This window comes from Carcharhinus amblyrhynchos, chromosome 31, assembly GCF_965287045.1.
Source record: "Carcharhinus amblyrhynchos chromosome 31, sCarAmb.v2.hapA, whole genome shotgun sequence".
Lineage (NCBI taxonomy): Eukaryota > Metazoa > Chordata > Chondrichthyes > Carcharhiniformes > Carcharhinidae > Carcharhinus > Carcharhinus amblyrhynchos.
The window spans coordinates 14,865,504-14,888,401 of record NC_137354.1 but is presented as its reverse complement, the minus strand read 5'-3'; the positions used below and the strand labels follow the sequence as shown (position 1 = coordinate 14,888,401).

The 22,898-nt window shown below is 40.6% G+C and overlaps 1 protein-coding gene across 2 annotated transcripts; it reads right to left on the bottom strand.

Annotated features, from left to right (window-relative positions):
- Positions 1 to 2,692: 2,692 nt before the first annotated feature.
- On the bottom strand, positions 2,693 to 21,011 carry LOC145360580 (non-selective voltage-gated ion channel VDAC2). 2 transcript variants are annotated; one of them, XM_080215908.1, is made up of 9 exons: positions 20,946 to 21,011; positions 12,582 to 12,653; positions 8,758 to 8,807; positions 6,180 to 6,332; positions 5,763 to 5,815; positions 5,443 to 5,670; positions 4,807 to 4,957; positions 4,656 to 4,713; positions 2,693 to 3,272 (listed from the first exon to the last, which is right to left on the bottom strand). In XM_080215908.1, exons 2-9 carry the CDS (start codon positions 12,646 to 12,648, stop codon positions 3,181 to 3,183), a joined length of 852 nt encoding a protein of 283 aa, XP_080072034.1. In that variant the 5' UTR covers positions 12,649 to 12,653; positions 20,946 to 21,011; the 3' UTR covers positions 2,693 to 3,180. The 2 variants fall into 2 exon arrangements, with proteins under 2 accessions (XP_080072034.1, XP_080072035.1); XM_080215909.1 differs by lacking the exon at positions 20,946 to 21,011 and adding an exon at positions 20,838 to 20,933.
- Positions 21,012 to 22,898: the final 1,887 nt, after the last annotated feature.

The window sequence follows — 22,898 nt, the reverse complement described above, 5'->3', positions numbered from 1 at the left end:
TTTTTTATTGTTCATGTAATTAAAATTCAATTAGATAAAAGGCATGTGACAAGGGTGTTCAAGGTTAACAATTTCTTTGAATTATTCTGGCTTAAACTTTAATTCCTATAATTGCATTTGTCTACACTGCAATAAAGGCCTAATTATACTATCTAACACACTTGATCACAAGATGCAGTGGAGTGCAGTAAATATCAGAACTTTATTGGCATCAATGTTGCTCCACAGAAATCCAACACCATGTTATTTAGCACATTGAGCACACAGCAGCATATCTATACCTTAGTATTATTACATTTCATCTGAAAGTTCAGATCAAGCAAGTCTGTGGATTTCTGCAGATACCATACTACTCAGTGATCCTTTGCGGGGCTGTTCCTGTGGGATACAGTTGACCCAAGAGCTTCAACACATTAATTGACATACTTCACAGACTAATAGATGGAAGTAACCTGTCAAAGACACTGGCACTCTTAATGAGAACAAGAAAGAAATCTAAGTGAATGAGAATGGAATTTCACATTGACCTACAATAGGAGCCCAGCAACCTAACTAATATGATCAGGCCATTAACAGAAGGGTGCAAAGACACAAAAATAATTGTACTCTGGGAACACACTATAAGGCCACATAATTAGAAGTATCTAAATAACAAACATTGAAGTTGCCTAGATTTCCCTCACTTTTGCTCTGCTATACTATCATATGTTCATTTCTACATCCATGAAGATTGTGGGAATTGCCATTCAAAATAAAACACCTACAATCAACATGCTCAGGCAAGCAGAGTTGCAAACTAGGAATTTAGCTTGGTGCTTTCCAGGATTTTATTACAAGTACTCAAAAAGATGAGATTCTTCCAACTCAATTAGATCCAAGATGTTGTGTGGCCAGTGATCATCTAGAAATAGGGGTTCTACTTGCTGCTACAGATGAGTCACGGCAGGCAAGGCAAACTTGTTTTATACAGGGAGGTTTCTGCTACTATTAGTGGTCACTAATCAAAAGCAGAGCCTCGATGCTGTTTTCAGAATTGTATGAAACATAAATCATGCAAAAAACCCAAATAGCTAAATTGTTCCAATGGGTTGGGTGGCTGCTTTAACCAACAATGGGAAGTATTTCTTTCTCTCTCCTGTTAAGGGCAAAGTAACAGAAGTTTGTATGGGATACATTACACATTACAGAAAACAAACACTTGTAAAAGCACTATTTTTCTATCCCAAAATTGTAGGTTAATGAAAATTGCCTTCCCTTGTGAAGATGGGAAAAAGCAGTATGGAGGAGCACCTGAACTGTGCGACAGATCTTTTAGGCTCCTTTGACAATTAATTCAGTTACTGTACTGCAGTTTACACCAATGAGATGGATGCTGTTCCTGACTATGCCGCACCTTCAATAACTAATTAAACTCAGAATTATTCCACTGTCTCAGCTTTAATTAAACAATATTGCAAATAAGCTACAATTACAAACCTAGGTCTGTGGAAAATAAAGTATCGAAGATGGAGATACAATGGCATCCCAAATGAAAGTATAAGAAAAGATTGGTATATGACTTCAGCTTTGTTGTAAAACACCTGAACTTAATATTAATTCAAATTGAATGATTTTCGCCAAAAGGATGGGGTCATAAAATAGAACAAATGTTGAATTAGGATTGAAAGCAAAATCTACACAATGCAAGATTAGTAAGACTGATATAGGCTAATAGTTTTTTTTTTAGAAAAAACACTATCTGCCATACCTCATCTTCCTGTCTACTCACTTTAACTATCACAAACATGGAACCTCATCAAAAGCTTTCCACGCACAGACCAACTGTAAGAAAAAGACCAGAAAGTTTGTTAACATCACTTTTTAAAAAAACAAGCAAATTCACGCTTATTGATATATTTGGTCTCACAATGTCTGGGCCCAGTTTTCAAATATGTTAAATGTTACCTGAATTTAATGAAGTGACGAAGGTATTCTTCATTAATTTCTGCACCTACTTTAAAGTCTCCGGTGTACAAACTGTCTGAACCAGACTATTTTAAACACTAATTTGCTCAGCTTCTTCTCCTAAGCAAATGATATTACACAGAATTTTAAACAGTCAATGCAGCTAAGCACAGAGAAATAAAGAGGTAAACTGGATATGTGACAGGAAGCCACTACACCATCACTTCAATCCTCTGACTGTCTGACATTATCTCTTCCACACCAACGGTGAGACAGCCTACAGTTGTCAGCCCTACACAGACGCCCTCCTGACTTTCCAACTTTAACCTTTCTTCCACCTATTTCCTGGTAATTTTTCAACATTCTCACAGTGGCTCAGCACCTGTCTCTCTGATGCGTGTGGGGATCCTTTCTGTTCTGAAAACACCATATGCCTATTAGATACTGTGGGGGCCAGTATCATCTTATACATTGGTGGTGACCATTCTACACCAGAGACAGGTCTTGCACTAATCCCCTGGATAAACTAAGGAAGTTGCAGTAAACTCAATGTGGAGCAGTTGGTGTGTATGAGGTGTTGTGTACATACAATTGAGCAAAAGTGAAGGAAATGCAAACCAAGTCCACAAAAATCTTCCACAGCCACCATAAAGTGCATCAAACTGACCCATTGCTCCCTGGGAGAAGCGTGCACAGCAGTAAGCACCTTCAAAAGTTACATGAAGAGGAAAGGGATAAAACAACACACTGTATTTGATTCTCTTTATTCAGCATCAACTGTATGGGTTTGGGATACCGAAAATAGTTGTGATTTTTCTTTTTGCTATACACAGATTCCATAAAATTTAATTGCAACTTGGATAACTTCAATTTATCCAACTGTAGGTGAACTGACACAGCACAACGTCTCAAAATAGACATTAAACCAGGAAACATGCAGTCACGACTTGAGTTTTGTAAAGGCCTATTCCATTATTAGGACTGTTGTATTAACAGTTAAATACATGTTTAAATTATGTATAAATGAGTGACATATGACTTCTGTATCACCTTCTAGATAACCAATTTCACTCAAAAACAATTATTACAGTTTTAAAGTACTAAAAATACAGGTACGTGGTTGAATTGAAACTTCCTTTCCAGAAAAGCCCATTGGTCAAGTTGAAATTACATGTTATGGCCAAATGCTGCTTTCTTCCGATATCCCTTTGTCATCGAAGATAAAAGGTGCATTTCTTAAGCTTCCAATTCAAGACCCAGACCAAGTTTGTGACCGCCAGAATTGATGCTCTTTCCATCAATTAGGGAACACAGAGTGAGTTTTATACCTGCAGTGGACAAATTGGAGGTGGTTAGAAATATTAAGGTATACTGGACTCACTTCCTTCAAGATCCAATTTGGCCAAAACCATCCACAGCTTAATCTTAAGCAGGAACCAGAACTAATCAGTGCCTCAATGGCATGGACCTTCACAGCAGAAGCTTTAAATGTTTTTTGTTTAATGACAATTCAAAGTAATCCAACCATGACCAGACCAGTAAAAAGATCTGCAAATCATGATCTAGTTTGAGCCCTTCTTTCCTCCACTTTAAGACAAGCAGAGGAAAAATCAGAAATTAGGTAGTGATCAGCCTGTTTCACTCGCATCAATGTAGAATTATAGAGCGGTCATAGACGTTTACAGCACAGAAACAGGTCCTTTGGCCCAACTTGTCCATGCCTTTTTTTTAAACCTCTAAGCTAGTCCCATTTGCCCACATCCCTCTATATTCATCTTACCCATGTAATGTCTAAATGCTTTTTATAAGACAAAAATTGTACCCACTTCTACTACCACCTCTGGCATCTTGTTCCAGACACACCACGCTGTGTGTAAAAAAAAAAAATGCCCCTCAGGACCCTTTTGTATCCCTCCCTTCTCACCTTAAACCCCTGCCCTCTAGTTTTGGACACCCCTACTTTTGGGAAAAGATATTGACTATCTAGCTGATCTGTGCCCCTCGTTACTTTACAGACCTCTGTAAGATCACCCCTCAGTCTCCTATGCTCCAGAGATATACGAAACAAACTTCAACTTACAGGTAATAGCAGGGACCTGCAGTAACATGGAAGATAAATCAGTTGGAATGGGACGTGTCAAGTTGCCCTTCAGCAACCTTGTTGAATCCCACCCAATATAACTGCCACACATTAGTTGTGCTGACCATACCCATTCAATTTGAGATAATTTTTCCTGCAAAGATTTAGAACCTGGATTGAAGGTATTTAACCTTAACGGGTTTAGAGACATTGTATTTATAATAAAGGTTTAGGCAAGAATTTTCCTGGTCATCAGCTGCACTTGGAATCATTCAAGCTGTATTAATCGGCTCATTCGAAGGATCCCAGATGCTGCTCTGACGAACGGTCATCCAGATTCGAAACATTCCAGCATCCATAGTATTTTGCTTTAACTCCAGATACTGTCTCTGCCTTATTAGGTAGTCAAGATTCTCAAGTCCTGTTTTTGCCAAGTATCTAACAGAACATTGTCAGGTGTAAGAAATAGTAACCACTGAATCTAATGAATGCACTGCAATCTACAGGAACCTTTAATCTCAATCTGGTTGAAAGTGTAAGAATTCACAGCTTCTATAAACACTTTACAGTTCAATGAACTACCCATCATCATGGTCTTCAAACAAATGTAACAAAACGAATGGAAACCTACCTGGCCTCAGAATTTGGCTGTAACCTATTCCAATTAGGCTGGCGTTATTGACTTTTGCCTGAAATATATTAGTGGAAATCAGTAATACACACCAAAGAATATCAGAAAGCATTGAAATTCTCATGAGCAGAATAAAGAAAGTGGCACTCACAGAAATGGAAGCAGTAGGGTCGAGCTGGTACTTAGCAGCAATGCCAAAGCGGGTACTGTTGTTACCTGCAGTCCAGGCAAGATTTACAGCTGTATCCAGGTTTTCACTCACCTTCTGGTAGATGGAACCTCCAAATTCAGCACCATCATTCCTGAAGATTTAAACCACACCTTAAAATAAACATTTGGTTTGGGTGTCTCAAGCTTGATCCAAAGCAGTGAAATAAAAATTCTATTATTTGAGAAGATATTTACGTTGCACAGACTAAGTGTATTCACTCTTAATAAGTTTAAAGTTTATTAATGTCACAATTAGACTCACATTAACACTGCAATGAAGTTACTGTGAAAATCCCCTAATCGACATACACAGGCATTTGTTTGGATACACTGAGGGAGAATTTAGCACACCCAATAGACCTAACCAGCACATCTTTCAGACCGTGGGAGGAAACGGGAGCACATGGAGGAAATCCACACAAAGGGAGAACATGCAACCTCCACACAGACAGTGACCCAAGGCTGGAAATGAACCCAGGTCCTGGCACTGTGAGACCAAAATTAGCAAAAATAAAATCGAGCAAACCAGAGTTAAAGTGAATATGAAACCAAGTATCATACCACCAGCACAACTTACACGTTAGTGTGCAATTGGAAGTCTCCAGTTTTGTAGCCCACTGCAAAGTTGTTCTGGGTCAGTTTTGATTTGGCCGTATCGAAGGACATTTGATAACCAGCAAGCCATCCTTCATAACCAGCAACTGCTGAAGCGTGGATCGCGGGGCCTGCAAAGTCAAAATCTACATCGCAGCCCAGGTTGACATATTCACGCTTGTAGGCAGTCTTCACTCTGCCACTCTTCTTGCTGAGGAGGCAAAATGGGGACAATTTAGTATCCAATGTATGAGCAAATCAGTTCCCAAAACAACCTGCCCATTTTTAAACCACTATAATTACCCAGTGTTAGGTGAGAAGGTGGTGTCAAATGTCAATTTCAGACCTTTGGCAAGCTGGTAAAGGAAGAAGAAAACAAGTGTTTCAGTGTACAGTTCAATATGCATGATGTTATTCCTTTAGAGCTAAATGCAACCACAACAAATTTCTGTCTCATCTAATATCGCAAAGGTTACTTTAAAACAGTTGGATGATGGATGTAAAGATTAACTGCTCATTATTTTAACGATGAAAATTACAGAGTACTTGGGTTCTTCCACAAATACACTTAAATATCTAGTGAGCCATACAGTGCTAATTTACAAACTGGCACTATCAGATTAGTTGCACAATCTTGCATTCTTCATCCGTTTTCCACTCAATCTGCAGGAGCTAAAATACAGCATTAGATTTTGATCTGCCACATGGTTAAAAGGTTACCTGATCTTCAATTGCAATTTCTGTGCCCAAAGTGTTATCAGTGTTCCACTTCTCTGTAAATGTGAGGCCATATTCAGACCACTTGTATTTGGTTTCCAAGCTTCCAGATACTTTACCGCTTTCAGTGTTTGATGAACCCGAAGTTGTGAATTCCTGTCAATTTTGAGAACGGGAGGAGTGAAAATTAGTACCCTCCACACTCACATTTCATTTACTTGTAAATATATGGGACATCTACCCACGTCAATTTACTTATGGCTGTCTTTAAGCACACAAAATTCAAACAAGAGTTTAGCTTATTTATAAATAGATGTCATTTTAGACTTTATAGATTTATCCATCATTATATAAGAGAATCACACCCCTCCCCCCATTATAAAACAATGGTGACAAAAACAGACTTGTAATTGTATCTCACCTCAATGCATCTCAAATATTTCAAAGCAGTTTTTAAAAAAAAACACAATTTAGATTGAATTCCTAATATTTAGCTGATCTCCACTTGGATAGTTTCAGCAGCCCTATAAGCACTGGGGGGGAGGGTCTGTGTGGGTCCTGTTCCTGTTACAGTCCAACAACTTCTATATGTAACTGCACGTGGACAGGATTCACTACTGAGGATCCTATAATAATGGAACTTTAGGCAGTTCACCAAAGAGCTGCAAGTATCTGTGCTAACAAATTCAGGGGATAGGCTGAGCAGCAAAGTTTTAAGTTGGGGGAGAGGGCACACACAGTCATTGCAGTAATTAACAGGCCAAAAAGTAACAACTGACTGCATTTTTGCACAGAAATGTGTTGACAAGGGGTACTACATTTCAATTATCATTTGGCTATTAAGATTCAACCGACAATGCACACAAACTTAATTGTATCACAAACTCAAATAAGTAAAATTCTTTAAATTACAGCTTTGTACACATCATTTCACCACTCACTCATCAGCTGTTCATTATTCTGAATAACTACTTAATCTATGGTTTCTAGCAACAGTAACATATGTATCGAAGTCACACTAGAACTATGACAAGCAGAGCCATGTTTTACTGCATGTAAATTTTGACAAGCATCATTTGCTACTAATAAATATTTCTTATAACAGAACATGTTTCAGCGTCAGCAGAAATGTAGCATTAAGGCAGTCAGACTGCATTAATCTCCAAGTCTGCCCTCTGAGAATGAGCAAATTGAGTGCTCTGTCTGAACCTGACCAAAATAATGTGGCTAAGCAGGCTGCAAAGCAGAATGGCAATCATATAACTGTGTTACGAGCTCCTATCAAAGGTAACAGACCATCTGATAAAAGTGCTAATCCTTGCATCCAAAGTAGTGCAGGGCAGGTTCCTTATATCATAGTACTAGTTCCAGGAGCCATGTGATGTACATGGCATATCAAAAGATGATTATTAGGGTTGCTAAGAGATCAACCAGTCCCAAAATAGGCATCCAATTCAAGGTGCCAAGCACGTTAGAAAAATTGCATTTCTGTATTGGATACTTAACAGTCATGTTGATGGGGTGGGACAGAGCTCACGAGGAACAAATAACTACACAAAATATTTTGCCGCCAAAAGAATTCTACATAACTTGAGGCACAACATCAATAAAGAAATGGTTGCATAGTGAATGCATGTTTCTATTTATTTCCCATTAAAATAGCAAGAACTGCTACACCCCACACATATTCCAATACACTCAGATTAAACTTGTTAAGTATTGAGAGGCAAACAGTTGACCAACAGAATGAGCAGTGATCTATCCACGTTCATTACTGTGCCACAATACAGGTGAGATATTGCCAGGATCTCAGTGGTCTCAAAAGAATGAGGTTAGGACTTTCCACCAAATGAAAACGGTGCCATTTAGGTTAAGCAGCCTTCATAGCTGACTACACTGCCTTCTCAAGGCGTTGCTTCTCTGTACATACCGCACTCCAATTTTGGGGCAAACCCCAAACTGAAACATCAAATCACAATCACTATGCAAACGTTTAATGTTCCAGAACGCATTTGTTTCAATGTTGTCACATCATTGCTCTGAACCAACCTGAGCTCAAAAATCAGAGCACGAACTGTCAGATATAGAACAGAATCAAAAAAATGCTTACAGTCGAGAGGCAGGCATTTGCCCCTTCGTGTCTGTGTCAGCTCTCTACCACAGCAACTCAGTCCCCCGTCCCTGCTCTATCCCTATTGCCTCACAAGTTCTCTCTCTCTGCAGATAATTACCCAATTACCTTTTAGAAGCCATGACGGAATCTGCCTCCACCACAATTTCACACTGCATATTCCCAAATCTAACTTGCTGCAGAAGGAAGATTTTCTTGATGTTGCCTTAGGCTTTTTCGTTATTCATCTTTTAACAGATGTAGTCTATCCTCCCACCAATGGGAACAGTTAGTCCCTAACCACTCTGTCTAACCCCCTCATGATTCAGAATACAGGCTATTGATTGGTTCCTCTAAAAATTATTCAATAAAATAGAGGTGACACCTAATAAAAAAACATTTTCCCCACTGGAACTACAGGATCCAAACATTTAAAATACCAGAGTGTGGATAAACATTAATTGATCTCACCACTCCACTGTGAGACTTGGTTTTCACTTCAAGCTTTACCAAACCGAAACCTAGAGAACAGAAAAGTCATGTTTAATAAAGGTGCATTCGCACTCTGTATAGCGGAATCGATACTAACTCAAATCTATCCTATAAAAACATTTCTGTTAACAGCATATAAATGGGTGAAGTTAGTAAGGTACCATCATTGAAGCTGTAAGAATTAAGTGACTGAAGTATAGATTGTGTATTCACTACAACACCATAGAATCCATACAGCACAAAGAAGCCATTTAGCCCATCAAGTCTGCACCTACTCCCCAAAAGAGCATCGCTACCACTCACACTCTCCCCCCCTCCAACCTTTACCTTGGCTATTCCACCTCATCTAGGGAGGAAACTTAGCATGGTCAATCCACTTAACCAGCACATCTTTGGAGCATGGGAGGAAACCAGAGTACCAAGAGGAAACCCACACAGACACAGGTAGAACATACAACTCCACAAGCAATACGTTTTATAAAGTACTAGAATTATACAATAACTAAAAGCTATACCCATCAGGAAAAACTGAACAGACTAGGGCTCTTTTCTGAAGAGGAGGCAACTAAAGTGGTGATTTAACAGGGCAGAAATTGTTTGATAGAGTAGACAAAATGAGATTTCTACTTGGAGACCAGAATGAGTTGCCATAAACATGACGGACTTTAAATCCAATAGGGTATCCAGGTTCCCCTGATCTGGTTAGAATATCGAACTCACTCCATAATAGCAAAGATGTATTTAAGAGAGGAGCCAGATAACCAAAGGAAGAAAAAAATAAACAGCAGGATATGTTCTCAGGGTTAGGTATGGAGCATAAACACCACGTGAATCCTTTGGGTGGAATGCTGAGAGCACTTTATTATACTCGCTAACACTACATGTTTCTAAATATCTTACAAAGGTTCACCTGATTATCCAGCCAGCAGGTTTTAGTAAATTATCTTTTTATCTGTTGTAACCACTGCATAATTGTGCCCCTTCTCATTGGCAGTAATATCTCAATTTATATTGCAGAACGAGTATAGCAAAGGGGTTTTACACACACACAATACTTTCACATTATGAATGGTCATAATATTGTGAATCTAAACAGGAACCACCTGTGTTACAAGGGCATTACTGACCTACACAGCAGGCTAATAAGCTCTTCTAAACTTGGCCCAAAATGCTGCACTCAACACACAGTGCCACCAATAGGAAGTGTTAACCAATACATTAGCTAATATGCAGATGTGACCAACTGGAAATCAGATGTGGCTGATTATTAGTTATGGACACAGCCATGCAATATTAATTTCCATTTGCACAATGCGCATACGTGCTCGGTGACATGATAAAATATCATGGCGGCTGAGTACCTTTTGGATCATTGCAGTGTTTTACTTCCCTCTAATGGATGTTTAAATATAAGGTAAAGGTGCCGGCGTTGGACTGGCATAAACACAGTAAGAAGTCTCACAACACCAACTTAGAGACCAACCAGTTTATTTGATAGTAAACCCACACAGTGTCAATGTGTGTGACTTTATATGCCCTTCTCCAATCAGAACCTTCCACACACCTGACAAAGGAACACCATTTCCGAAAGCTTAAGAAATTACTATCAAATAAACTGGTTGGATTCTAACCTGGTGTTGAGAGATTTCTTACTGTGTTTAAATGTATGCAGATGTATTGAGAGTTTAAGATAGTTTACCCTGAAGTGTAAAAGTGTAGGTAGTCAGAAATATTAATGCCAGGCAAGGTGGGAAAGGTGCACTAACAGTTAGTTTGGTTAATCCAAATCCGGAGTTACAGTTCATACTGAAACCAGATTGGTGAGACTCTGCGCAAGAGGTTTGTGCTTCAAAACTGGTTCGAGACATGGATCTTAATTTACATTGCAAATTTACTTTGGGTCTGCACCAACCCATCCTTAAAAGCTGTTCAAAGAGTGATGGCTGATGTCTATTTAAAAAAAGAAACGTTTACCAATCTTTGGTCAGCGGTACAGTCTGACTGACAGTCTTGAACTACATGAGCTTAGCATCCTTGATGTGAATGTTGTCTGCAGGACAGTTAGTAGCTGGTCCATAGACTTGCCTGTACATAACTTCCCAGTGCCATTTTATTGAAATTACATTTTAAAATTTCTATCTTTTTGCTTCAGAAGTGACTAGAATTGGTGAGCAGGAGGACTGAGACAAGGCTGAAAGCGGCATTTGTAGAGCAGCGTGTGACACAGAATTGATGAAAGCACCAACTTTGTGTCACATACCACAAAGCCATGTCCACAGGTTTAGCAGAGGTGGCATATTTGAGAAGCAGATTGCACAACAATGGGAAAACTGCTCAAGCAGCATTGAAACCTGGAGTATTCGAGTGATGGGAGCGTGCACCTGATACCAATTACACATTCAAAGTAGAATCATCGTAAACAGTCCACCAACTGGCAAAGTTTTGGTTTTGGATTGTTTCGCTGCCATTCACTGGTATGGATAACTCTTGACATTTATATCCTAACTGTGTGCTATAGATATTTCAGACTATCATCATACCATTTTAGCTACAAGCAGTAATTTTAGTCTTAAATATCTTGCATACACTCGTACATCACAGGGAAATACTGCACTTGCATATATTTAACTATCCATTGGGAAGTAAAACACAACAACAACCAAAAAAATACTCATCCAATCTTATTTATTTCATCATTTCACCAACAGGCGGACACAAACAAGAATTCATATTACATGCTCAAATCTATTACAGCCACACCTGGATTTCTAATTTGACACCAGTGGATAGTGGCTATCATAATCTGACAAGACTCCATGTCTGCGTGGGTTTCCTCCCACAGTCCAAAGATGTGTGGGTTAGGTCGATCAGCCATGTTAAATTGCCCCTTAATGTCAAGGGGATTAGCAGGGTAAATACATGGGATTACAGAGATAGGGACTGGGTGGGATTGTCAGTGCAGGCTCAACGGGCCGAATGGCCTCATTCCGCAGTGTAGGCATTGCACGATCTAGAGAATGGCATAAGTGCATGCACACCAAATTCCACATTTTCACTTTTCTGCTGATCAACCAAAATATTTAACCAAGTCCTTTATTTTACTATTAAAGAAACTTGCCCATTCTGCTGTGACAGAGCAATCATTGCTGACTAGAAACAGTCACGAAGAGACAGCCACACCTCACATAGGTGGGGATAAAACTGAACCACCCTGACCAAAGGATTGCTGCATTACAGCACCAGGGACCTAGGTTTAACTCTTGCCTCAAGTGACTGTGTGGAGTTTCCTCCCACAGTCCAAAGTTGTGCAAGTTAGGTTGACTGGCCATGTTAAATTACCCTCAGCGTCAGGGAGATTAGCAGGATAAATACATGGGTTATGAGGATAGGACCTGGACGTGATTGTTGTCAGTGTAGACTCGATGGGCTGAATGGCCTCTTCTGCATTGTAGGGATTCTATGACCAGAGGATCAATAATGAAAGACAATTTCTACAAACTGGTGGTTACAGAACAGAAACAATCACTGGAAGAATAAAAAGGTAAGGTTATCAGGGACTTTGGACCACTTTACCAGAAGTGACCAATACGCAACAATTCACAAAGAAATTAGGTAAGTATTGAGGAAATCTATTAAAAAAATGAGAAAACAGAAAAAAGTGTGCAGAAATTGATTAGTCAATTACAGCCAGAGTTTCAAGATGTGAACTGATTTGGACTGTAAATGAGAAAGCACAAACAGGGTAAACACATTTAGAAATTAAAGGTATATTTTCCAAAACGTTGACAGTAGAAATACCGTACCGTAGCCTTTGTTGAAAATATCCCTGGCCGCCTTGCCCAGGTCTGCATATGATGGAGGTACAGCCATTATATCTGTAAAGAAATATACATCAATAAAATATCACAGGCCTTTTCCCCATCCTCCCACTTTCACTTGCTCTAAATCTAAACCATTTTAGACTTCTGACTAAAGTTTGCAGACCCAAATCAAAACTATTTCGTTCACCAAGGATGGTAGTGAAGCTGCGGAGTATTCCTAACATTTTCTTTCTTTTAAGCTAAAGAGATTACCACCCAAAAGCAAAATTACTAAACTGCACAGCTTGATCTAGGAAATGCCCAGGGAAATTACTCAAAGACCACTTAACACAACTAACATGCAACAGTTGAAAGAGTTAAAATTAACTTCGTCTTCACTAACAGTAAGTATAGCCGAAACCAGTTTAACAAATAAAGGTAAAGTCACCATGACCCCTGACGACCATGAGCTGCTCTTCCTTATGAGTAAAAAGTCTGACAACACCAGGTTTTAGTCCAACCGATTTATTTGATAATAGACTCACAAGCTTTCGGGGTTAGTCCCTTCGTCAGGTGAATGACCTGACGAAGGGACTAACCCCGAAAGCTTGTGAGTCTATTATCAAATAAATCAGTTGGACTAAAACCTGGTGTTGTCAGACTTTTTACTGTGTTTACGCCAGTCCAACGCCGGCATACCCACATCATGACTTCTTTATGAGGGCAGAGCGCCAACTGGTGGTGATTTTAAACTGAGGACCCCCGCACCTCAGGCAAGGAACAAAGTTTAGAAGGTAAGCTTTCATGAATTACCTCACAATCAGACACAAAAAATTCACAATAGGTATCTGTAAAGATACATTGAAAGACAATTTGCGTGGGGTAGGCAGTAGTTCCCTCAAGTACAGCAGATTAAATGAGTGATAAAAGCAAATTATTGCAGATGCTGGAATCTGAAGCAGAAAATGCTGGAAAATCTCAGGAGGTTTGACAGCACCTGGGGAGAGAGCAAACAGGGCTAATGTCGAGTCTGGGTGACCCTTTGTCAGAGTACATTAATGGATAATCTCATTGGGGTATTTACAATTAAAGGATTTAGTAGGGCAGATTGAGAAAGGATTTTTCACATGGAGGACAATCCAGAACAGGGGAACATCATCTGGAGGTTAGAGCTAGGCCAAGAACAATGTCAAAAAGCACTGCTTCATGTCAAGAGTCATGGGAACCCAGGGCACTCGTTTAAAACAGCTGACAAGACTCAAAAACATCAACACTGAGAAAAATAGGCCTTTGTTAGTTAAGGCAACTAAAGAATATGGAACAAATTCAGGTAAATGAAGGGAAGTATCAGATCAATCATAATCTAATTAAATGATCAGATTCAAGTAACTGAAAGCATGGCTTATTTCCAGAAGGAAGTCTGAAACCCCAACTTTCAGAATTGGGAATGCAGCAAACCCTGGCAATGCATCCAGATCCACTGTTAAATCAGTTTCAAACAGCCAAATGTGAACCTTCAATCCTTGAATATTCTCAAATCAGTTTAAGTATTTTAAAAAGAGAATGACAGGGATGGGTATGGGATTTGTTTTGGGTTGTCCAAGCAAAGGCGCAACACAAACATGATAGGTCAAACAGCTTCCTCTCCCTGCACTGCACCATCAATATTTCTGTAATCTGGGGAAAGCAGAGTCTGCACATAGCCATCATGGAATCAATATTACACACTGAGTAGAGAAAGGCCAGAACCAACCACAATTATTAGCTTTTTAAAAAAAAAACTATGAACTATCCTAACCAATTCCTGCCAAGTCGAAAGGCCCATCAGGATTTAGTGATAAACTTTCAAGCTTCCACTTAAGTGTTTACATTCATCAAGAAAGACCATAAGAAATAGGAACAGGAATAGGCCATTCAGCCCCTTGAGCCTGTTCCGCCATTCAACAGGATCATGGCTGATCCAACATTCCTCTCATCCATTTTCCTGTCCTTTTCCCGTAACCCTTTACACTGAGAAAAATAAGTCACGTTAACCTCAGCATCTCAATACTAACCATCTTGTTGTTGGAATAATCAAATAGACATCTCGGTTATTCTGAAAATACCTACCAGTAACCTAACACATTAAAATATTGTCCTTTGCTCCTGAGGGAGCAGCACACAAATATTTGCTAAGTGGCTTTTATGACGCTTCACTACTAGGCAAATAAAATGTAAATATTACCTTAATTAAGATATATTACCTTTGGTTAAGATTTGATCATACAGCCATAATACTTTAAAAGGAAAAGAACTATCATGTCACATCTACACAGTCCACTAGTCACAAGGCTTCATAGAAACTTACAAATTTCACATAATACCAATGTAACGAACCCCTGCAAGGCGCCAGAATGCCGATGGATAGAAAGTAAACAAAATTCAACTACCAGGCCAGAATGGAATTGTTTACTTTAAACATTAAAATTATAGTTTTAAATCCTAATGTGTTTCCTCTTCCCCAGTAGTGCAAGTTTGTGATTGCAGTTAGTTGAATCCTGCCCAATACAGAAAATTTTCCATGCACCTCTGCATGTTGTTCATTGCGTAAAAATATTGCCAACCATTAACTTTCTCTGCAATCTTCTATCATTCTATCCCTCAAACATAGCCATATGCTACCAATAACATTGCAAAGACAGATGGTCTGTTCTGCTCACATTGCATAACCCAGCTGTGTTGGGGAACAGAGAGAGAGAGAGAGAGAGAGACAGAGAGATGGTCGCACAGAAGCATGAAGCAACTTATGATCCCTGTTGATTAAACACCTCAGTAAAAAAAATCCAGGGCATGGAAACCAAAGGGGGCAAAGCAACAACACACAATGCACAATGCATGGTTTCCGTATGCTGGTATACGATGAATATACATCCTGTGCAATTCTTCAAAACACCTTCAATCTTATATTACTGTCCCCGTACTTCACTGCAAGAACATGCTTGTAAATTCTAGACTTTATCACCGGCTTCAAAAATGGGCTAAAGTTCACTATTTCAATATTTGCAAAAGATCTATATACAAAGTGTGGGTTTTATTCAATAATAAAGCTTGCATCCTTGTCTGCACACTTACATCACCACATGCAGTGAAGCAACTGCCAACAAGCAAAAACAAAGAGACGACCATTAGGTCCATCAAATGCTAATCCCCAACAATGCCAAATCATAGAACATATAAAAAAACTGACAAAGGTGTGGCCAATGTAGATATTGATTAAGCACAACTGAAACATACGAGTGCACCAATTACGACCACGACTGTCATGGGATAAGGCCTGATGCCACTTTGCTTGAGCAAAAAAAATCAAGTCCTGTGCAAAAACATTGCTCTCAATGTATTTCACTTATTCCTATACCATACAACAGAAAATACAGGTTTTTCTTCACCTTCGGAGGAGGGACCATTTGTTGTGAAGGGTAATCAGAGGACCTAGGAAAGAAATTGCAGCTAAGATGTTGAGTAACCTGCTTTTAATTTGCTTCATTACCGACAAATCAATAAGGGACGCTTTTCAAATCCAGTTAACCATGACTGGACAGGTACAAGAAAGATTTAAAATCCTAACCAGTGTACGGTATAGCGGAACGGTCTCAGTGCTAGGACTGAAAATGAGGAAGTTTCACATTCAATTAAACTCAGGCAGAAAGAGGTAAAACCAAAAGTTTGTTTCATTTGCAATCCAGATTTGAAAATTACCACAAACATTGCAAAAGGAACATGAACCTGAGACTTGCTCCCCCTTATGAAAGCAAACAAATGCAGTAATGGAGACAGATTAAATGAATCCAAATTGCCAAGGATGCCACATGGACACAAAATAGAACTGGCATACAGACTGAAAACTAAGATGCACCAGATACAGCTCCCAGTAAAGACCCAATCTTCCATCAGAATAAAGTAAATGTTTTGCCTGACAGCCAACTCTTCCGGCACCAAATCCCCTAAGCCTCTTCTTCCTTCCTTCCTCCCCAGGGGCCCTTATTTCTATCTTAATTATATAGTCCACACTGATCTGAGCTCTTATATTCCTACTAAAGTCAAATCATGTCATTCTGCATCTACTGCACTGAAATCAAGTCCATTCCTCAGTCTTCCTTCCTTAAAAATGTTAATTCAGAGGGTTTTAAATACCAAGGTCTGCATCACCCAATCACTGTCACATTTTCTCCCTGTCGTGTCCTGCTTTATGATTTCCAAAAAGTCCACGATTAAGAATTACTCACTTACGAAGATATTATATAACAGAAACTACAGAAACAAGACTGGGAAAAGTTGTGACAGTTTCCAACTTCAAAAAACAGTGCAGCAAGGTGTCTAAATAATTGTACTGTTTTATTGATGTTAGACTCAAAGCATTCAGTTTGAGTGTAGCCAACAGCATCTTTGTATTAAATGTCATATTGTGCATAATCACACTTGACAGATGTTCAATACTGAGGATAGCAAATTTGAAATGTACTTACAAGGGTCACTTAGTTGCAGCTAATTTATGCAATTAATGCATTACTGGTGACAGAAACTGATCGTTTTAGCATCTGATCCAAGTAGTTACATGAACAGTTCCTAGCTGTAGGATGGTTAGTGCCTACCAACGGACAACAAGCTTTACTCTGCTTACCATTAACTCTTGCTAGCAGCGCTACCAAATAAACGTAGGAATCAAAATACAGCCCAGAAAGAGACCAGTCAGTCCACATGTCAGCTCTTTTAAAGAGCCAATTCAGGAGAGATGGTGGTCCATTGGTACTGGCACTAAATTAGTGATCCAGAAGCCCAGAGTATAGGAGCATGATTCAAATCCCACAATTCAATTAACAAAAAATCTGGAACCGAAAGTTAATTTCAGCAATGGTGTCCATAAAACCACTGTTGTAAATATCCATTTGGTTCACCTATGCCCTTTAGAGAAGGAAACACCTGGTCTGGTCTACATGGGACTCCAGATTCTCAACAACGTGCCCTCTGAAATGACCCAGCAAGCCACTCAGTCCAAGGGCAACAAATTCTGACCTCACTGACGTCCCATGAAAGAATAAAAATGCAAATTCCACTCCACCTTGATATAGACCAAAAATTCACTTAAGTAGCACATCAGTGTAAAAGTTCAAATTTTGGAGGCCAATCTTGCTTGTGAAAAATTAAAAGGTAAATGCTTAAGGGGTTTGATGCGTGTTTGATTTGGGTACATCCTATAAATGGATTGAACATGATCTTTTCCAGCCCACGCAGAGTAAACGTACCCAAATCTTGCCCATTATCATGAGCAAAAAGACAATATGGAAGGAGGAGCTGGAAAAACTGCTCGTCACAGCAGATTGAAACTAGACCTGTATCAGGTACTTGTTTTCAAAACTTTAATACTTGGACAGGTGTCCACAATGTGATGATTAGGCAGCTTCTGAAATAAAGATTAAGGTCAATACCAAACTCTCTTTTTTCTTAAGCTTACTGATGTCATGTAACTAACAGTGAGTACTAGGAGTTTAGATTTCCTTTTCACAGTGAAAAATGTGACAGGCCAAGGCATTACTTCAATATAGCAGGACTTATTAACTGCAAAGATTGGAAGAACAGTTAGCATTTTAGACACAAACTAAGATTATGGTGATACCGCACATTTATCATCTTCTGTCAGGAAAAAGATATAAAAGTCTGAGCTCATGTACTAACTGACAAGAACAACAACTTCTCTGCTGCCATCAGATTTTTGATTAGACTACCTTGCATTAAGTTAATCTTTCTCTATACTCTAGCTATGACTATGACACTACATTTTGCACTACCTCCTTTCTTTATGAACAGTACACTTTGTCTGTATAGCGCACAAGAAACATTACTTTTCACTATAATAATACATGTGACAATGATAAATCAAATCACATTTAAAAGTGAGTCTATTCCAACCTTTAAATGGGGGTATAAAACAAATATGAAATATATGTAGCAATAAGATCAAAAAGATTAAATCTTAATTTACATTCAGTATTTAGAGCAGATAAACAGACTATTCAACCCAACTTTCAACCAGTCTATCAGAAACACAAACAGGTGACATTATTTACATTGTCATGGACACAATTTTCTCTTGTACTATATAAACTGTGTCTTAATTTGTATATAGAGCTCATAAAAACTGGAAATTCTGGTTTGCTAAAGTTACATTCTCAAGAATCTACACTCGTACACAATAAATAATTTCTTAACACTTCCAAATGATTAAAACAAAAAATAAGTTACAACTTTGAAACAAGTTGGCTATTTCAAATTAGAAACCTTTATCATAAGCTGAGCTGAACATTAGTTTAACCTAGAGCAGGTAGCCTTTTGATACATTCCTATCAGCACTGTTGACTCTTTGGTAGAAAATTCCTATTATCAGCACTATGACAGTCTGTGAAAATATGGATTTGTACTTAACATATCCCATTTCTTCCTCACCAAACCTCAGAGGCTCTGAATATGTACCTCTGCAGACGATTGGCGGGGGGTGGGGGAGGAGAGAGAGAGAGAGAGCTTGCACACCAAGTTCATATGAATTGGAAAACAACACTACTAAGATTGTGCAGCCATCATGAATAATTGGAAAGACTGCATCTGAACACACTGCACATTCATCCCCACCCAACCATTCAACAGCCAGTGAAGACAAGAAACATAATCCTGGACCTTAAGAGTAAAGCTAGAAATTTGAAATGGCCTGGTTACGGGTAAATATTTTACACTTCTGGTTCTATGATTGCTTTATAACCTAAGTGTCACGAATAAAAAGGTTTCTGATCAAAATCAAGTCAGGTGAGGTAGTGGAAGCAGACTTTTAAAGGGGCGCCTGGACAAATACATGAACGGGATGGGAATAGAGGGATATGGTCCCTTGAAGGGTAGGGGGTTTTAGTTCAGTCGGGCTGCATGGTTGGTGCAGGTTTGAAAGGCCACAGGGCCTGTTCCTGCACTGTAATTTTCTTTGGAATACATTCCTCAGCCAGATCAACCCTACTGCAGATGTAATTTTTCCTGTAAATCAGTGAAGGAATTGAGTGTTTTAGCAGCAAAGACTATTTCCGTGGGTTGTGCAGAGCAATTATGAGAAGACACAGCACGGGCATAAAAGGAAAGGCGTGACTAAAGGAAAGGAATGACATTCATTCTGCCTCCCAAGATGCACATGTCGGCCTTCCATGCAATGCAGCAATTTCCTCCTTTCAGGAAAAGTCGTCAATAATAAACCAGGAACTCTCCTCACTAAGAAAAAAAGTGTGTTCTGGAGCTTGAAATAAATCAAAATATTGTAGCAAAGGCGGGGGGGGGGGGGGGAATGAATAGAGGAGATTTTATTCAATGAAATTCGGGCGGGGGGATGCACAACTACACTGAGCGGCCGGCCAGATGCTGAGGTCAAAGCGATCACCTTGACCGAGTGGGGCTGCTCTAGGGAGGGATCGCCTGGAAATCCCCTCCCTCCCCCGGCTCTCTCAGGCCTGGCCCGCATCCCGGCGCCATCTTACAGAGTCGACTCACTCCGGGGGAGAGCGGCCTTCAGCCTGCCCGCCCCGGGGAGATGGGGGTCTCACACCAGCCCAGGTGGGGAGGTAAATATACCTACCCACCCCCCACTCCCGAGGGGAGGGTGTGAGTAACCCATCGCTCCCTGGGGGGGGGGGGGGTACAGCGGCTTCAGGCTGAAAGAAAGGCCCAGCCCGGCCCCGGGGCCTAGGCTCGGCCCCGAAGCCTGAGGCTGAGGTTGCGGACGGGCGGCGAAGAGCCGCCTGCGCAGCGCATACAAGGGGAGGATGAGGGGATGGACGTGGGGTGTTTCCCCAGGGTTAGAGCCCCTTTCGCCAGAAGTCAGGCGCCCTCTCCTCCCGGGTATTACCTGCCGGCTCTCTGACTTTCACCCTAGCTATTACCGTATTTACCGTGGGTCACACCGCTCCCCCTCCCCAGCAATTACCGTATTTACCCGGGGTTAGACCCCGCTCCCTTCAACAGCATTACCGTATTTACTTGGGGGTTAGATCCCGCTCCCCAATATCACCGTATTTACCCGGGGTTAGGTCCCACTCCCCTGCCTCAATATTACCGTATTTACTCGCGGATAGACCCCGCTCCCCTCAGCAGCATTACCGTATTTACTCGGGGTGAGACCCCCTCCCCAGCATTACCCCGCAGCCCGGGTATTACCGTATTTATCCGGGTACGCATCTCTCGACCCGGGTGCATTACCTCGCTGACTTTCTCTCCGGTAATTACCCAAGCGTGTTACCGGGTTTCTCTTACCCTCGCCCCGGCTGTATTACCAGGTTTCCCTTACCCTCTCCCCGGATACACTACCTGCCTCTCTTCTCTCTCCGGCTTTAAGGGCGAACTGAAGGAGACTGCGCCCGCGCCTGCGCACTGACAGGGGGCGGGGCCACGGCGCCAGGACCCCGGCCGCCTAAGCTGTCCGCTGCGGCCGCCTGTCTCCAATCCACACCTTCCCTCAGTCCCAACACTGAAAACAACAGCGCTTCTCCCTCATTCCTCTCCCCCTAATGCTGATTGAAAATATTCCATTCCATTCATCTCCTATTTTGATCAGTGCTGCGCTCTGGTTCAGCTAAAGTCCTGTTCTATGGCTACATTTCTGTGGCCCTGGGACAAGGTGACATTGGCCAAATCTCCCACCCCTAAACACACTGGGTGAGGAAACACTGGCACTCCCCACACTAACTACGTGGAAACACCATGACTATATTATTGCTTTTCATGTCATGGACATTTTGGAATGATTTTAATGTTCTCTCAGATTTATAAAGAAAGTAGATTTTTTAGGGGATAAAAAATAATTCTCCACCATGGAGGGATAGCTTTCAACAAAAACAGAGTGGCTTGGTTTGGCAGCACAAAGGTTAGCACTGCTGCTTCACAGCTCCAAGGACCTGGGTTCGATTCCCAGCTTGGGTCACTGTCTGTGTGGAGTCTGCACATTCTCCTCGTGTTTGCGTGGGTTTGCTTCGGTTTCCTCCCACAGTCCAAAGATGTGCGAGTTAGGTAGATTGGCTATGCTAAAATTGCCCCTTAGTGTCCTGAGATGCATAGGTTAAAGGGATTAGTGGGTAAATATGTGGGGATACGGGGTAGGGCCTGGGTAGGATTGTGGTCAGTGCAGATTCAATGGGCCAGATAGCCCCTTTCTGCACTGTAAGGTTTCTATGATTCTATGAAAACCAGAAAAATGCTGGAAAATCTCAGCAGGTCTGACAGTATCTGTGAAGAGAGAATAGAGCTAACGTTGAGTCTGGGTGACCCTTCGTCATCTAGATTCAAAACTTTGGTTCTACTTTTTCCACACAGCTGCTGTCAGGCTTGCTGAGATTTTCCAGCTTTTTCTGTTATTGTTTTAGATTTCAATATCAACAGTATTTTGCGTTTATCCATGGATAGCTTTCAATGTTCACTTAAAGACCTGAAGCAGGCTGGTCAAAAAATAAAACTTGAATTGATACAGGGTGGCACGGTGGTTAACATTACTGCCTCACAGCACCAGGGACCCAGGTTCAATTCCCGACTTTGGTCACTGTGTAGAGCCTCGCATTCTTCCCCTGTCTGCATGGGTTTCTTCTGGGTGCTCCGATTTCCTCCCACAGTCTGAAAAATGTGCTAGTTAGGTGCACTGGTTATGCTAAATTCCCTCAGTGTACCCGAACAAGCACCGGAGTGATGACTAGGAGCTTTTCACAGTAACTTCATTGGAGTGTCTGCTTGTGACAATAACAAAATAAACTTTTAAATGTTTGTCACAGCCATGGATGTCCCAAGGTGCTTTGCAGTCAATAAAGTATAATCACTGTTGTAATGTAGGAAATGCTAACTTACACAGAGCAAATTCCCACCAACAAAACATGAATTTTCACATGAAATATGTTATAAAGACCAGACAATCTGAGCATTAGCATTGATTTCATAGAATCCAAAGAATTCCTACAGTCAAAAGGAGACCGTTTGACCCAGCAAATCTGTACCAACCAAAATCCCACCCAGCTCCTATCTCTGTAACCCCACCTATTAACACTACTAACCTCCTGACAGTAAAGGCAATTTAGCAGACCAATCAACCTAGCCCACATGTCTTTAGCGTGTGGGAGGAAACCCACATAGACATGGAGAATGTGCAAACTCCACACAGTGACTCAAGCCAGGAATCGAACCCAGGTCTCTGGCACTGTGAGATAGCAGTGCTAACTACTGTGCTGCCTGGAGTAGGACTTTAACCCTGAGCCTTGTAACTCAGAGCAAGAGTTCTAC